Here is a 17,233-nt window from a genome sequence, read left to right on the forward strand (position 1 = left end):
CTGCTGGACACGCTCTTCTTAATGCACCCCAGAATGCCATTGGCCTTTTTGGCCACGACGGCACACTGCTGGCTCATGGCCAACCTGTCATCCACCAGGACGCCCAGGTCCCTCTCTGCAGAGCTCCTCTCCAGCAGCTCATCCCCCAGCCTGTATTGGTGCATGCAATTATTCCTCCCTAGGTGTAAGACCCTACACTTGCTTTTGTTGAACCTCATCCGGTTTCTTACTGTCCAGCTCTCCAGCCTGTCCAGGTCTCGCTGAATGGCAGCACAGCCTTCAGGCGTGTCAGCCAATCCTCCCAACTTCGTATCATCAGCAAACTTGCTGAGGGTGGCCACTATCCCCTCATCAAGGTCATTGATGAAGATGTTGAACAAGACCGGACCCAGCACAGACCCCTGGGGGACACCACTGGTTACAGGTCTCCAGCCCAGACTCTGCACCACCAACGACGACTCTCTGCGCTCTGCCAGTCAGCCAGTTCTCAACCTCAGTGCCCAAACACATGACCGCTCCTAGGATATAGCTTTCTAGATTATACCATTTCTAACTTACAGGGATGTTACATGACATAAAACATTCCTTAGGCCAAGCGTATTCCCTGTATTTCATTATTTTCAGACTTGTCTTCAGTTGAGAAAAAAGTTGATATCAAAATATTCTAGAAAATTTTGAGAAAAATCTCCGTCTTACCTTTTTCACCAGGCAACCCTCGATCTCCAATTGGTCCAGGAGTCCCTGGCAACCCGGGAGTTCCCATAACTCCCATTTCTCCTTTGGCTCCTGAAACCAAAATGAAATAGTGAATAGCAGAAATAAAGCAAGCACTGTAAAGAAATATGAGAAGTGGAATGATTTACTCCCAGTTATATTAGGGATTGCTCTACTTAAGGAAAAATGCTGCAGAGAGGATGATCAAATCTAAAATAGCGTGATAGAGAAAGCAACAGTAAAATAGTGTTACAAAAACCAGAATAAAACAATTTATAATAGGTTCTTGACAGATTCTTAAAACTTCCAACTACAGTAAAACAGTGTTGTCATCAACAAAAGCTTTATTAAAACCACATTCTATACATTCTATCACTGACTAATCATCTTTCATTACTGCAAATTAAAGCCTCATTCCTGCAGATAGCTGTATTTCATCCACCAAAATATTTCAGTATGAGGTTAAAGCTACACATCTACAGAAAAGCTTTGTTGATAGCAGCCCATATGTTTTCCCCAAGCTCAGGTTCTTTGATGGATCAATTCCTAATTGTGTGAAGGGGCATCCTAACAGGATTTAATAAAGCAGTTGTCGAAGACACCAGTTTCCAAGATAGATTACTTCCCAGAAGTAAATATGTTTACCTGCTGATCCTTTCAGTCCAACAGATCCTTGTGGACCTGGCAAGCCAGGTAGCCCTACAGACCCTGGTACTCCAGGCTGGCCCTGGCTACCTTTATCGCCTTTTGGCCCTGGCCTATCTAGACCTGGGATACCAGGGAAGCCTCTTTCTCCTTTTATTCCGGGAAATCCTATGAAAAACAGATGACATGGGATTAGTCTTTAGAAGAAAACAGGGAACATAGTTAACAAGTATACCCAAGAATGTCCTCAGAAATTTCTGAATGAAGAGTCAAAGTCAGTTTCTCTATTTACATCGAAAGAACAGAAATATTGCTCGTTTCTTGCCTGCAGCCTCAATCCTGTATATATTAGCCACAGTAACTTGAGGAGACTGAACAAAATGACAGACATTTCCTCAGACTTTGCTCTGCTTTATAGAGCAGATGGATGAGATCTTCTGCCATCCTCCTCATGGTCCCACCACAGATCTAATATTGCAAAGCAGTTCATTGTAAAGCAGTGTCAAATATCAACTCTGATTTATGCAAAACAAACAAACAAACAAAAGCTCTTCCAATCATCAGCTTGGGAGTATTTTTCTCTTACCTGGTGGCCCTTCGGGTCCTGGCTGCCCAGCAGGCCCTGGCAATCCTGGTGGGCCCACTCCTGGTGAGCCTTGGGGGCCTGGCAAGCCTTGTAGTCCAGGGAGGCCTGGATCTCCTGTTGGGAGACAGATACCAGAGTCCTTGAGACCTCATTTGCTGAGAATGTTGGACAGAATGCTGTACTTGGCCAACAAAATTTCGTTTCAGACTTTAATACCTCCAGCCTGGGTTCAGGGAAAGGGTTGCTTTTTGGTGCTTGCCATTTGCTAGTAGTTGTTGTAGGTGAAAAGGAGGAGAGAGAAAGGAAAAATGAAAACACCTTGAGAAACCAGTAGGATTTAAGTGGCTTTTTGCTGCTTCTACAGAGGAGTAACTATAAAAAAGAAAAAGAAATACAGAACAGTATTTTATTTTTCTGACAATATTACCTCTGAATCCTTGTTGTCCAGGTACACCTGGGAATCCTTGTTCACCTCGTAAGCCAGGCAGCCCTGGATTTCCTTTTTCTCCTGGGATGCCAGCTGGGCCTGGGATGCCTGGCAATCCTTTGGGACCAGGGAGACCCACTCCAGGTTCACCCTAGCCATAAAAACACGACCGAGTGGGAATTAATACATCAAAACCAAGAACTGATTCACTGAATGTATTTAAACTATTCAGAAAAATAACACTACACATGACTTCAGGGGATAAACACAAGCCATTAGAGTTAACATCAAGCATTCATCTACTTTCTTCTTTTGTCTGTACAATGACAAGAAACACAAGATAGAGGACAGTTTGGCCAATCTTTTTTTTTTTTTCTTTTTTTTAATAAAAAGCAGGATATCTGCTCAGAGTCCTGTTCATAAGAACAGTCACAGAAAACAGCATCAGCAGCAGATACTTACTTTTTGACCTTGTAAACCTGGTGTGCCTGGAAAACCATCCAGGCCAGGGGTTCCAGGAGTTCCCGGCAGACCAGGTGAGCCAGGCTGACCTGGGAAACCTACAAAAGAAAGCTCATATCATTTCTACCTGTCCTTGTAAGCATTCCCTATTGTTTCTTCACACCTCTAACTCAACTACTTGTGCCCTCAGAAGGTCATGCTTAAAATATCTGTGTGGTGTCTTACATCAAATTTCTAGGGATGGCAGCATCCAAACGACAGTGTTCTCAACAGAGGACACTTTGTGAGTCTGTGAACAGAAATTTAAACACTGAGTTTCATGCCACAAAGAAATAAATTCTAAGTGCTCTTAAATTAAACCCTTGTGGAGTAGCATTATTGAGAAAAATCCTGTCTAAAAAGCTGTATTCCAAAACTCTTCTTCAGAAAGGGCAACTGTAGGGGAACTGTTTGGTCAGAGCTTGAACTCTTGATTGAGCACTTGGTGAAGGAGTGCGGCTGGCCCAGGGAGTGCAGGCAAATTGTTTGCACCTGTGATCCCTGCATGACCAGATGGGGTGGACCCAGGGTGGAGCCATCCTGGACTTGTATAAGAGCCAGTCTCTGAGGGGAGAGCATCTCTTGGACCTAGGCTGCTTCCCTAAAAGGAGTGCTGCACAGCCAGAGAGCCTCTTCACCAGTTGGATGAGTTCCATTCTTTTTTCTTTATACAACTATTGGCCTACCTGTGAATACTTAGCCTGGTATCATCAAGAACCTGTCAGAAGCAATTTTGCTACTTTGTAAGCAGAACAGTGACTCAATACGTGGGATCTAAGACTGAAGGATGCACAACAGAAGCCATCTTGGAGTCAGCACCTTCTGATCTGTATATGTAGCCTTGGATGTCCTACACATATCTCTGTGGGTCACACATGTTTCTATGCCACAGCTGGCCCATGGGCTGTGCCTTCTGAATGCCAGAAAGAATACAGACAGTATTCTGCAGATAACTTAAAGGTAGTGCTTGCTCAATACCACCACACATTCAGTAAATTGAAATGAAACTCCTTTCCTACGTTAGATCTGAGGGAGTACAAAATTCCACCTTTAAGCCAAGCTCTGGGAAAGTCACGGGGCAGAGTTGCATTGAAGGAAGAGTATTTGAAAGAAGAGTGTTTTACATATAATTTCATTCTCATTGGCATCGAAGAGCATGCAGCAATCCTTTTCTAGATTCTATGAAACTCTTCTGTTCAGTGTCATGGCAGTTTTGGATGAACTAAAGGTCTTCACAGGTGGATCTGCCTTTTCTGTTCTAAAAGTCTTTCTGACCCTCCCAGTTTGTTGCGTGGGGAATCTCAGTAAATGGAATAACAATGAAGACAAAAGAGTCTAGGAGTTGAGGTGTCTGTTGAAAGATCAGCCATCTAGAGCAGAATGAGGAGCTGCAGCATTATAAAATATATTTCCTGAAAATCCAGACTCTCTTCTATGCACATACCCTGACAATAGCCATTCAAGGAAGCCTAACTTTATCTAGATATGTCTGTATTTTGACCAAGTCACTCACATCCACCTGGGATGCAACAGAGGTGCTAGTGCTGGTCCAAAAAAGTCATTATAATGTCAATTTTTTTTTTTCTTAACCGAACTAAGCTGTGGCTCATTTTTCAGAAAGGCCATCTCATCTCTCAGAAACCTTAGGTGTTGCAATGTAATATGCACTGTATCGCTTTCTGTTCTGGCAGTAGTGTTGACACCGCTTGTATATGCACTACATCACTGCACAAAGCAGGTGTGCCTTGAAATATCCTTATTGTGGTTCTTCTGGAGTTTTATAAGTGAAGGGCTACACCTCCCAAATCCCTCCGTGCAGCCATGACTGGATGACTGTAGTCCTCCGTCCACACTGCAGTTACACCAGCTCTGATAGGTCACAGATAGATAACTTTGTCTTACCTTTGGGTCCTGGAGGTCCAGGAAACCCTATACCTGGCTGCCCAACAGCACCTTTTTCTCCTGGCAGGCCAGGTCTCCCTGGAAGCCCAGGATTCCCTTTGTCACCTTTAGAAGCGTAAACAAAAAAATGTTAATACAAATGTTAGCTTCTGGGAAACAAAACCATTATAATAATCAGACAAAAATTAAAAGGATGCTGTACCTTGGGGTCCAGGGAAACCAGGTGGTCCAGGAAGGCCATCTGCCCCAGGAGGTCCAGGGAGTGGTACAGTTCGTCCTGCTTCACCCTTTGCTCCTGTAAATGTAAAGATGTATTAAGTATGGGAACAGATTAAACTAAATAGAAAAGTTTAATCCATCTAGCCAGCAGTGTTAGTCTCTCTATGCTATTACAACCAACATTTTATCAAGTTTATTATAGAAAGTTCATAGAAAACTACAATGAATTAGGTTTAAGATGAGCTTAAACCATCTTGTTTGGCCTAGCTGAAAATAAAAGAAAACTGACCTCAAAAACGTGCAAGTGAGCTGCTGAAATAAAACACTGTTCCATTAGTCTAAATTAGGCTTTTTCTCCCATCTTAAATTTCAGTTGATGCTCACTTAAAGGACATTTTTTTTACATTTTTAATTGTTTTAAAAGAACATACTATAGCATTACCTGGAAGACCAGGTAAACCTGGGGTTCCAGCAAAACCTCTGTCTCCTTTGTCACCAGGTAACCCTGCAGTGCCTATCCCAGGAGGGCCAGGTAAACCTCTTTCGCCACGTACTCCAGGGAATCCAGGTTGGCCAGGGGGACCACGTTCTCCTTTCAAGCCAGCTGTACCCTAATTTTTGGAAAGTATAAATGAAGGTTTTGCCTAACTGGCAAGATAGAAAACATTCTTCTATCTGTGTTAATATTTTTTAACTTGGCTCTAGCACAACATCCTTATCTGTAGCACCAAAGAAGGTCAATTCTTTATCACTGAACACCATGAAAAATAACTGGGTTCCATGTAGGCCAGCACATGGAAATCACCCCTACTGTGCAATGCAGATAAATGTACCATTTAGGCTGCTTTCCCAATTGTGGATCTTGGAAAAAATCCAAGCTGCAGATACAGATCCACATCCATGCCAGCTCTCTAGCATGGAAAGACTTAAAATTATTAGTTTCTACAAAAGATAAGAGTGCTGCAACAGAGCTGAATCTTGTACTAATGATCACTACTTGGACAAGTGCATTCCTTCAATATTCTCCAGATATGTGTTAAATCATTCCAACTAGTTCTCATTATAAAGCTATGAAAAAGGGGAAAGGGACAAAAACACTGCTTTGTGAGGGAATTAACCGTGTTCTGTAGTCCAGAAAACAGGAAGTCAAATAATTTGGGTATGTCTGAGCTGGATTACGTACTTGCATGACATATTCAGAGAGAGGTCAAAATCAAACTCTGAAATACTCTGTTGTTGAAGGGCCCTATTCTTTGCCAGCTCTAGGGATAACAGAATCTTTCAAGGAGGAATGAAATACTCGAGTAAGACATACCGATGCTCCTTTTGGACCTTGAGGCCCTGGCAATCCATCTTTTCCTGGTGTTCCTTCTCTTCCAGGAATACCTGGTTGTCCTGGGAAACCAGGATCTCCCTTCTCACCTTTCAGGATGGAATCATACGTAAAATCTCCTGGTTCTCCTTTTGCCCCAGGGCGGCCAATGAGTCCTGGAGCGCCTGGAGGCCCCTGAAATTTCATAAATTCAAATGTCATCAGTTGCCTATCAACTCTTCAAGTGATAAAAAAGAAAACAGACCTTCAGAAATTAAAGAGTAGATACAAATAAAAAAAAATACAATTTGGTTTTCAACCAAAGAGGTCAAATGAGAATATCTGTATAAAATTCAAATGCTATTTGCAGAAGAGCTAAGACTAACTGAAGACTGAAAGCCCTTTATGTTTATTTATGACACTTAACTGATGAAAATACACATTTCACATGATTACCAGCATTCATTTATTCTGTACAATTGACATCCATGTTTGCTGGAGGTGTAGAATACTATGCACATGTTCAGAAGAAGTTTTGCAAGCGCTCTAGGGAAAAAAATTATCTATGTAGAAATACACATATATGATTTCCAGAATTCCAGTCTTTCACTACATATTGTCTAGGACTTGTATGCACTTTTTTCATTGGAACATTCTGTTTTTAAGTGAAACAGAACAAGTGTTAAGCCCAGACTTTATGTCTTATATGTACCTTCCACTTAAGCCTAAACTAGAATAAAGTCAAAGATAATCTTTCCATTAGGTTTAGTGGTTCCAGAATCAGACACTGGTTCTGCCATGGATTTGAACAATGTGAGCTAGCAAAGCCGGCCTCTGTGTAATAGTTTTTCCCAGACAAACTGTATACTAGATCACCACCTGACTGAATTCTGTAGACCAAAACAAGCTTAAAGGCATTCAGAAATATAACCAGTCCATTTCTGATGAAAGACATTCACAGAACTTCAGAGGCAAGAAAAGGAACATGTAAAGATATGGTAAATATGTGCTGAGAACAAAGGCAAGACATTAGTATATTTAAGCTTTTTTAAGGTGTCTTTTTTTGTTTGCCTCTTGCATATTTTGCCTCTTTTATTTTTCTCAACTCTTTCTTTCAAGGGTCTACTTACATTATAGTAAATTTAGTCTCTGAGTACTTCCGTCATGTTTATCGTGATGGAAACAGAGAACAGAATCCATCCAGCTAACTGTTGCTACCTAAATACAGGTATCTAGCATTTATTCATACTTAAGAGCAAGAAACAGATTCCTTGAGCAAGGAATTTGTACATGAGGTTTGATTTATCTTCTGAAGGTACATGTCTCTCCCCACTAGTGACAGAGAGGAAGCTTGGTTAATTCTAGTGTGCGTTTAAGTTAGTGCACATGAAAGTCACTGAGAAGCTACTCATATGTTGCCAAAAATGGAAGAAGAAAACAGCTTTGGGGGAAAAAAAAAATCTGCAAAGACTCTGGAAAACTCAGTCTACTTACATTAGGAATGGTGTCAAAATCTAACTTATGCTAGTGGAGCATGTACGCTTAAGTTGGTCTTCACAGTACACCACAGTGTATGCAGGGAATCTCAAATGAACTCGGACAAGATCAAATATTATTTGCTCGTACATTGGTTATCTAAGAGTGTTGCTTTTTTAGGCATGTACTATGATTAGAACTGTTCTGATTCTGATATCCAGCCTAATTCACAGAGAGCCTTGTTATATGCTGCATCAACAAAATTGTAGTCTCATTAACTAGGTTTCATAGAGTACATGGCGCATAGAACACACAAACTGTTGAAGTATACTGCATGCTAACATTGACTAACTGCTTATACTACACTAGATGGCACTCTCTCAATATATTATGTACACAATAGCAAAGAGTTACTGGATAGAAACACTGCTACAAGGGAAGGTCTGTGAAGACATGCATCTAGTTCATATGAAATCGTCCTTCTTACCCAGCTACACTGCTGAGATTATCTGATGGGTAAGCACAGAAATTTAACCCATTTCTGACAGCTGTTTTTTCTTCTCACAGCTAGACAGCACCACTGCTTAGTTTATTTTGCTAGGTATATCCAGTTCCTTAATTTTATTATATCACTGTGCTGGTCTATTTTTAAACAGAACTATTACACAAATACTGAATATTTTTGATCATAAAGCAGAAAATACAGAAATAGCATTTGCTAAGGTGTTACTTACGGGTACGCCTGGAAGGCCATCAAGTCCAGGTAAGCCTCTGTCACCCTTGAAACCTGACTGTCCCGGAAAACCTTATCAAAGACAGAAAAATAGAATTCCATTTATTACATTCTTTTACAAATGGCTCGTTGAATGTGAAGCCTTTCTGACTCTTCACAAAGTTTCTAATTAACAAATGGAACTCTGCTAAAGTCAGTGAAGTTGTCCATGTTCATGTGCTAATGTGTTCCACGTGTCTTCATTCACATGCTCAGAAGTTGATGGGACATCTGACCTACCAGGCAAACTTCAGACTGGAAGTTTGCCAATGCGATTCCCATCTACAAGAAGGGTTGTAAGGAGGACCCGGGGAACTACAGGCCTGTTAGCCTGACCTCAGTGCCACAGAAGGTTATGGAGCAGATTGTCTTGAGGGAGATCACACGGCGTGTGCAGGACAACCAGGGGATCAAACCTAGCCAGCAGGTTCACGAAGGGCAGGTCCTGCTTGACGAACCTGATCTCTTTCTATGATCTAGTGACCAGTCTGGTAGATGAGGGAAAGGCTGTTGATGTAGTCTACCTAGACTTCAGCAAAGCCTTTGACACTGTATCCCACAGTATTCTGCAGAAGCTGGCAGCCTTTTGCTTGGATAGGTATGCTCTTGGCTGGATAAGGAACTGGCTAGAGGGCTGGGCCCAGAGAGTGGTGGTGAAAGGAGTTAAATCCAGCTGGCAACCGATCATGAGTGGTGTTCCCCAGGGGTCAGTGCTGGAGTCTGTCCTCTTCAATATCTCCATATCTTCAATATGTTGCATTTCTCTGATATGGTAGCAGATAATTCATTTCTTTTTGGTCACACTACTTGATGCTAGGATTGGGAACGTTATGTGTGAGCTACTGCCACGCCTGAGTACATAGAGCAAGTGTTTCCTACATTTTTCACTTTCACAAGTTGGATTACAGTTTGCAAAGATGCTCCATTGTGGGCAGCTTCTGCTTCCTCAGTAGCTCTTGTCAATTTCAGTAGGAGTTAAGAATCAAGCCAAAAATAAGAATATTCCTTTTTTGTTGTTGTTTTCCCATTAGTTTCAGAAGCAATTTGATTAACGGGAGAAAAAATAATCAATCACATAGTATACACTGTGCTTTCAGATTTTAGTCTTGGCAGTTAATTCTCAGGTAGTCAATGTTTTTTTTTTTACCTGCTGGACCTGGTAGTCCTTGAGGTCCTGGAAGTCCAGGAGGTCCTACTTTATCACACAAGGCACAGGTTTCACCTTTTTCACCTGAAAAAAAAAAAGTAATGAATAACAATGACAAGATTTAAGGCAGCTGCAGCAGACAGAATCCAGTGGCGATTGTCAATTTAATACACTATGTGTTGGAAGAATAAAAATAAATGTGTTATTTCTAACTACTTTTTGAATTCTCTTTGAAGAGAATTTATGAGTAAACTGGTATTCAAAAGCCTTTAAAACTTTAGAAAGAAAGAATAGAATGAAAATCAGCTTACATATTTTCCTACAGATAATATTTAACAAGAGAATTAGAAGGAACCAAACTGAAGAGGATCAAAAGGAAGAGAAATATACAAGGTATAGAAGATAGGAAAAAATTGAAGTGGAAAAAGAAGAAACTCTACAGCCGCTGCAATTTTGCAGTTTTAGAAAAAAAGTCTGTAGAATGAAATTAGGAACCATTATGTAAAAGAACGCAGCTCATTTTTTGTACATGTCCATTTAGTTGATACTGCTAAAACACATAGTTGACAGTAGCCCTTACAAGTGTAGGAATTTTAGTTTCAATTATAGCCAAGGTAATGATTCATAAACCATTTCTTTTGCCAGCTCATCTTCCCTTCTCAAGTTCTTCATCTCAGAAATCATACTTCAAATTGCTGTGAACAGCTCTATTTATACTTAATGAGTCTGTACTCAAACCTTTTTTCTTCCTAGCAACGTGTGGGCTAAGTGAAATATAAGTGAAGTTTGTGTCAACCAACTCAATAGAGAGTGTCTTTCTTTTACTCACCAGAGACCCATCCAGCACCTTGCACATTCATGGACTGTTTCTGTAACTAACATTAAGTACTGTTTCCCTGGATCACGTTGACTCGATCAACACCTTGACGTATCCAAGCCACGGCATACAAAGCAATAGGAAGCAACTCTACTTTCACTTGAAATAATATTACCTTTCTCTCCCATCTCTCCTGGAAATCCGTGTTGCCCTGGAGGTCCAGGTATACCCGGTGCACCAGGTTGCCCCTGCTGACATTGATCAATTCCATCTGTAATTGAAATGCAGTAGAGACGATTGTTTGGCAAATGCAAGTTTCTATTATAGGGCTGCATTTATGAATGTCTCAGTTAAATGTATCTGTGAGAAGTCATAAATCAGGATAGCCTCTCATTTTTCTGTTTCTGTCTTCTAATATGAAAAACTAATTGGAATTCTTTCTTCTGATTCTAGATAGATCACTTAAGAAACCCATTGAATTACAGAAATAAAAGATGGCTCTGCCATAACAAGGTCAAAAACAAACTTCACAGAAAACGCATTTTTATTGTAAGCTTTGGCTATGAGAAGTGCTTTGGATGAAAAAATTTATCTTTTAACCTTGAAGGAAATGGAGAATGTTGGTGTTCTGAAGAAATTTTTTTATGTAATGATTTTTATATCTAACCTAGAAATACAGTGAACTTTCTAGGTCAAGAACAGACTGTTAATGTCTGTTTAACTTCTTTACACTGAAAAATCTTTCTGAAAATGTGAAACTAAGTATACTAGGAACTGAAATAGGTAAAAAATGAGAAGATTTAGCAAATGATAGGAATACAAATTGAGCTTATTCTGTTTGATGTTATGACATAGGTTCTGACCTAATACAAACTAATGTCATTTTGGCCAAAGTCAGTAGACAAAAAGTTTGAGTGAAGTTTGGGAAACAACAGTTAAATGCAAAGAATAAATTATTTTTTCCCATTACGCATCTGAAAAAAACTAAAGAAGTGTCTGGGGAAGGAGCAAAATTAAGCAAGGAGAGAAATATGTTTAATAAAAGAAACAGGAATTGTTCTTGTTAATATAAGGGACAAGGTGAGAGTTTGCTATTTAATTCCCTACATTAAGGGTTGCATTTTATACTGGTTCATTGGCAGACACTTTTGGTGTAGGAATTCCATGGAGAATAATGGTTTTTTTTCAATAGTTTAAGACTGTTTAAGCTACTGTAATGGGGTTATCATCTTCTATTTCGTATTTAACCTTTAAAAGATTTACCAAAATCACAACTTTGGAAAGGCACTATGTAGCTTTCAACTTTTTAATAAAATCTCTTGGATGTTACACAAAGGAATCAAAGGCTGCATAAAATAAACATGCCATCTGCACATGCCATTTAAAGTTTCACCTGACCCCGTCATCTGTAGATATTTTGTAATCTGCCAGAGAACTGTAAGTAAAACACTACTTTTCCTCTCATTGTGTATGTAAAAAAGGTAATTCTTATGTTAAGATTTACAGCCAAACAAAATAGATAAGACAAGTTAATTTGTAGCATTTACCTAAAGCTGTATAGAAAAACAGAGTATTACTTTTAATATTTTGTATTTTCTATTATCCTCTGTCTTAGTTCTCTTGTCATTGTTATCTTATTGTTCTTTAGTTAAATAACATCAAACACTTCAATTTACAATTATACAGTACAAAATCAAATTAACACTGTGAGGAACCAAAAAACATATAAATGGTTAAATATAAAAGTTTCATGTTGAAACAATTTGTTTGCAATACTCTTTAAAGGCACAGATGGCCTAGAGTTCACAGAAAGTACATTCATGACAAATACAGTAAAAGAATCATAAAACACAAAACTAGGAAGAAACTGGATACATCTAAATCTGGTATTTGCTAAATAAACTATTAATATAACTCTGTATAACAAGTAACCCTAACATACATGCTTCTTTATTTAAATTATGTTTGATGTTGACTGATACGTACCATCGAAAATGGACTTTCTGTGCAATGTCTAGTTTAGTCAAATACTTTATCTTCCCCTTTAAAAATGCTTTATCAGAAGCTAATTACACATAGCTATATAACATGCTGTTGTTAGTATAAATACTATTTGTATATATTTGTCCCGTCATTACTAGCACTTCATTTACCTCTATCAGGTAAGCGTTAACCTCATTCTCTTGTAAGATAATTTCATTTATAATGAAAACTTCTAAGAAATTAAAAAGATAGCAAACTTCAGTATGAAGTATGTTCAGGCTGTGTTACATATATTGGTACTGGAGGCTTGTAAACTGCGATACACGATCAGCATCTTTTATGCTAAGAATAATATTAGTATCTGCTTTTTTTTTCTTTTACTTGATCCATTAACAACTCATATGTGCCTCTTCCAAGATGTAAATGCCTCCTGATTATAGCTTTCATAATCTTTTCTCCTTTATCATGACCAGGCAGTGTGCATTACTGAGACTTCATAATGAAAAGCAACTGAGCACTTTATTTACCTGTTACACCTGGAGGACCTGGTGGGCCGGGCAACCCGGGCGGGCCTGGGAAACCATCTCTGCCAGGAGGTCCAGGTATAGGGAATCCCGGAGAACCCTTTTCACCCTTTTCACCTCTCTGGCCAGGGACACCAGGTGATCCTACCATGTCTGGAACTGGTCGACCTTTGAGCAAGGAAAAATACAGGTGAAAAAAGTTGCAAGTAAAAAGAATAACACGATCAACACATTAGCTTCCATTGGGTTTCAGAGAGAAATGGGAAAATCCTAGTGCAAAATAAAGTGGTGCTGTACTTTTACATTTGGTGATTTATAAAAAATTCAGGGCATATGCAAAATAACTCCCTTCCATTAAGTTCCTGAGCAAACACTAGAAAAAGTGACTTTCTGAGATTTAATTTAACCATTTTTTGATGGCTGGGAAAAGTGCTCATGAAGGAGTTCATTTAGTTATTACATTTAGAAACCATTAAATTCTTCCTTATCCCATAAAAACTCAAATCTTAAACACATCTAGAAGTGGACAGCAACTCTAAGAATTTCAGTAAATAAGTATTCAATGAGGCTAGCAGATTTTCAGGAGTGCTAAAACCAAAACTGCTTGTAGGAATAGTAAGTAAACAGCAGCCAAAAAAGACAAGCAGCTAAACAGACAGAAAGAAAAAAAGCTCGTTGAGATCTCCTTCTAGCTATTTGTACACACAGGTCTTTCTACTTTAATGAGTTTATTAACAATTGATCATTAGACTTGACTACAAAACTATTTTTAATCTTCGGCTACAATGCAGGGAGATATATGAATCTGTATATAGATCTATATTAATGTAAATCTTAATTTCAAAATGGTAATGACAGATGAAGAGCCACCATTTTTCTTTAGGGATTACTACAGCCTATGGTACATAGCATCTCCTCCCTAAACTGTGAGGAATTCTGGCAAGTATCCAACTCTGGTTCACAATAATTTCATACTTACGTCACTATTAAGAGTTACCAGAGCCCTACAAAAAGAGTGAGGCTGTATCACTTCAGACATACCGGAAAAGCAGTACAAGGAAAAAGTCTAGAGTGGGATTACGCCCAGGCCATGACCTGGGCACCATGTAAGTCATGCTGGAGGCAGATGAGAAGACCATCTTTCAGAATTCTCCACCCAAGAAGGATGAAGGAAAAAAGTGAACAAATCAATGGCCATATATTCATACCTGGAATTCCTGGGATCCCTTGTGCACCAGGGAAACCTTTAAAAAGAGACATTTTCAATCAGGCAATCAAGTCAGTAATGCCAACACAAGTGAACTTCTAGCATATATTATTTAAGTATGTATCGTAAGTAATACGTACTCTCTGAATCAAAGGTTAAGTTAAATAACCCACAGATGTCTCCAAACAGAACACTTAGTGAAAAGGTTGTGTGAAAAAAATAGGAACGCTCAATTTTTCCCTGTCTACCGAGGAATATTGCAAATTATGCAAATCAATTTTAAAATTAAAATCTTTTACAGGAATCCTTGTGCTTGTATTGATTTCCGTATTTGTCAAATAATCTCACTGGTTTATTTAACCTCCATAAACCCAGATGCCATTTTAACCTCTTCCAAACTGTTAATCAAGTGCAGTCTCATTTACGATGAGAAAAAGCATGACAGAAACTATGACAAAATGTAATAGCTTGGAAAAAAATTAGGTAAGTGACTGGAACATTCTGCGATTATATAGAGCCCCTAAGCTTACAGACAGTGGGATTTTAATTTCCTTTAACATGAAAGGAGAAGCAGTCAAAAAGACAAGTCAAAATACGTACCTTTTTCACCTTTTTGACCTTTTAGTCCTGGCAAACCAGAAACGCCAGGGTCTCCTTTTTCACCAAAAGTATCTATTGGTCCAGCATCTATAATCTAAATCACAGGACAAAGACAAGGACACTAGAAACGTGCAACTGTGCTCCAGCTTTATCACATCCACTCCATCCTAATGGTACAGAAGCCACTTTGTTTTGTGATTACAGATTTGAGAAGTTTTGGTCATATCACCAATCTCAGTGATAGGTAACAACTGTTGTGAGAGTGTTGTAGTTGCTAAGAAAATAAGGATTTCATACTCTACCAAAACTTCTTCATATCAATAGTGGGGTTAAGTGGAGAGGTTGGTAGCACCTTTCCGAATGAAGATGATGTAAAGAAATCTCAGCATATTCTCAGCACTGATCCATTAGGTTAGTATTACTTTTCATCTTAAAATACACTATTCTGGAAATTTCTGCTCTTAATTTGAGTTATACATACAGCATACTCACATCTGCAGCACAACACTCAAGAAGCATGCACCTTCTTTCAATACAAATTATCAGATATGGGGAATTTTCTCACTTGCCAAGAAAGCAGCAACAACAATCATATGTCTGATGCTGATTAGTCCCATTTCTCATTTGCTGCATAAAAAAATATTATAGACTACAAAGCTGACATATATATTCTTTGGAACTCTCTTTTCGATAGTTTGTATGGATTAAGAGTTTTGTATTCAAAAACATTCAAAATTTATATGCTTTGAGAGCTCCTTTCCCAAATTTCAAATATACTTAAAAATAAGGCTTCCAACTTTTGTTACCACTGAGAAAAACTGAGAACATGACTAATTTGAATGAGATCAGAATATGTACAGTCTCTTTGTTTTTCCTCAGTGTTTGAGTGCTTTGACTTTCTTAAGATATACAACTTCAGCTAATTTTAAAATAAAACAGTTTATTTTACTTACTCTTCCTGGAGGCCCTTGAGGACCTTGATCACCTTTTTCACCCTACATCAAAATACAAGTTATGTTATAAATCCAAATCAGATGTTCTTCACCTCAAAACAGAATTTCCTTAGCAAATGAACACTTTGATACAGATTCATACAAATTCAAGGTGCTAGGCACCTGGCATGCTATAAGCAATAAGCAATTAGCTAGTAAGACCTGCTCTGCTTTACACTGTATAAAGAGAAACTGGGATTTTTAGGAACGCACATTTGTACATTCAGTAGCTAAGCAAAGAACTCGTAAAAATAAAGCCTGCATTAATCAATTCATACAAGAGACCTAAACCAGAGATACCTAAGCAATGTTGACTTTTACTTTTCCTAGTCTGAGAAATGATTTTACAACATATCAACATCCATTTAATATTGCTCTGCATGTGTGTGTTGTTTCAATGTGATGACCTGGCCAAGCTCATATCCTGTCACTCTGAGAAGGCAGTGACTCACCTTAGCACCAGGTTCCCCAGGCCGTCCTGGAACCCCAAACCCTCCAGGCAAGCCCTGCAAGTAAAAAATGGTGACACCAGAAAAGACAAATACAATTGCATATTAGTTCTGGCAGCATCAAAGTTTTAAGTTAAACTAGCTGAACACAATTTTAAGTGAACAACTTGGTAGACTAGAAAATTTCAGCCACTTATAGCACACAGACATAAAGACAATGTTCAAAATAGTATTGGAAACTCGGTGAAATACATACGGGTTCTCCTTTTGGTCCTGGTTCACCATCTTTTCCAGGCTTTCCCTGTAAAACAGCCAAATTCCACTCTGCTTAAACATACAGCCACGGGTACACAATTTCTAAATACAGTGAGTGATACACTAGAACAAAACAATCATGACTGTAATGCATTTGTTAGAGAGTCCTAACACAGCTAACAATGTAGAGGGTATAACACAAGAAAATTTTGATTGCCTACTGCTTTGCCTTACTTTGCATTTACTTTTGTGCAGGAATGACCTAATTTTGCTTCAGCTGGGATCAATGGGAGTCTTGCCTCTACCTTCAGCACTGCAGCCACTGTCATGGGATTTTTAGCAATTTGAAAGCATGTTATTTTTTAACTGGGTGTTATCACTATCTTGAATTGTACATCTTGCCCTTAGTTGTTTGACATAAAGCAAATTTAACATTTCACTAACTGTTTCTAAGTTTAATTGGCTTATGAAAACAATACAGTGACTGTAATTATGTTACTGATAAACATGAGCATACTTACACGTGGACCAGGCTTCCCAGGTTCACCCTTTTCTCCTCTGTAACCTGAGCCTGGCAATCCCTGGAAAATAAATGTACACCGGATTAATAACACTGTCAAATTCAAAAGTAAGTTTGCTTTTATCAAATAAGCATGAAGAAATTCAGGACCATCATTAGATTCTTCAATATTTTTATTGTAATTA

General features: G+C 38.8%; 1 protein-coding gene across 2 annotated transcripts in view; it reads right to left on the minus strand.

Moving 5' to 3' along the window:
• COL4A1 (collagen type IV alpha 1 chain) overlaps window positions 1-17,233 on the minus strand; it is a 111,515-nt gene that overhangs the window by 24,874 nt on the left and 69,408 nt on the right. For both annotated transcript variants that reach the window (XM_010728563.3, XM_019610044.1), the window contains exons 15-33: window positions 17,050-17,109; window positions 16,530-16,574; window positions 16,277-16,330; window positions 15,786-15,827; window positions 14,833-14,926; window positions 14,234-14,269; window positions 13,029-13,193; window positions 10,694-10,789; window positions 9,702-9,785; window positions 8,517-8,587; window positions 6,310-6,501; window positions 5,437-5,605; window positions 4,978-5,070; window positions 4,776-4,880; window positions 2,835-2,932; window positions 2,373-2,523; window positions 1,946-2,059; window positions 1,360-1,527; window positions 697-786 (exon numbers count right to left, since the gene is read on the minus strand). In XM_010728563.3, the coding sequence (XP_010726865.1) occupies window positions 697-786; window positions 1,360-1,527; window positions 1,946-2,059; window positions 2,373-2,523; window positions 2,835-2,932; window positions 4,776-4,880; window positions 4,978-5,070; window positions 5,437-5,605; window positions 6,310-6,501; window positions 8,517-8,587; window positions 9,702-9,785; window positions 10,694-10,789; window positions 13,029-13,193; window positions 14,234-14,269; window positions 14,833-14,926; window positions 15,786-15,827; window positions 16,277-16,330; window positions 16,530-16,574; window positions 17,050-17,109 (1,927 nt within the window). The remainder of the gene's footprint in view (window positions 1-696; window positions 787-1,359; window positions 1,528-1,945; window positions 2,060-2,372; window positions 2,524-2,834; window positions 2,933-4,775; window positions 4,881-4,977; window positions 5,071-5,436; window positions 5,606-6,309; window positions 6,502-8,516; window positions 8,588-9,701; window positions 9,786-10,693; window positions 10,790-13,028; window positions 13,194-14,233; window positions 14,270-14,832; window positions 14,927-15,785; window positions 15,828-16,276; window positions 16,331-16,529; window positions 16,575-17,049; window positions 17,110-17,233) is intronic.

The sequence above is a fragment of the Meleagris gallopavo genome, chromosome 1 (assembly GCF_000146605.3).
Source record: "Meleagris gallopavo isolate NT-WF06-2002-E0010 breed Aviagen turkey brand Nicholas breeding stock chromosome 1, Turkey_5.1, whole genome shotgun sequence".
NCBI lineage: Eukaryota > Metazoa > Chordata > Aves > Galliformes > Phasianidae > Meleagris > Meleagris gallopavo.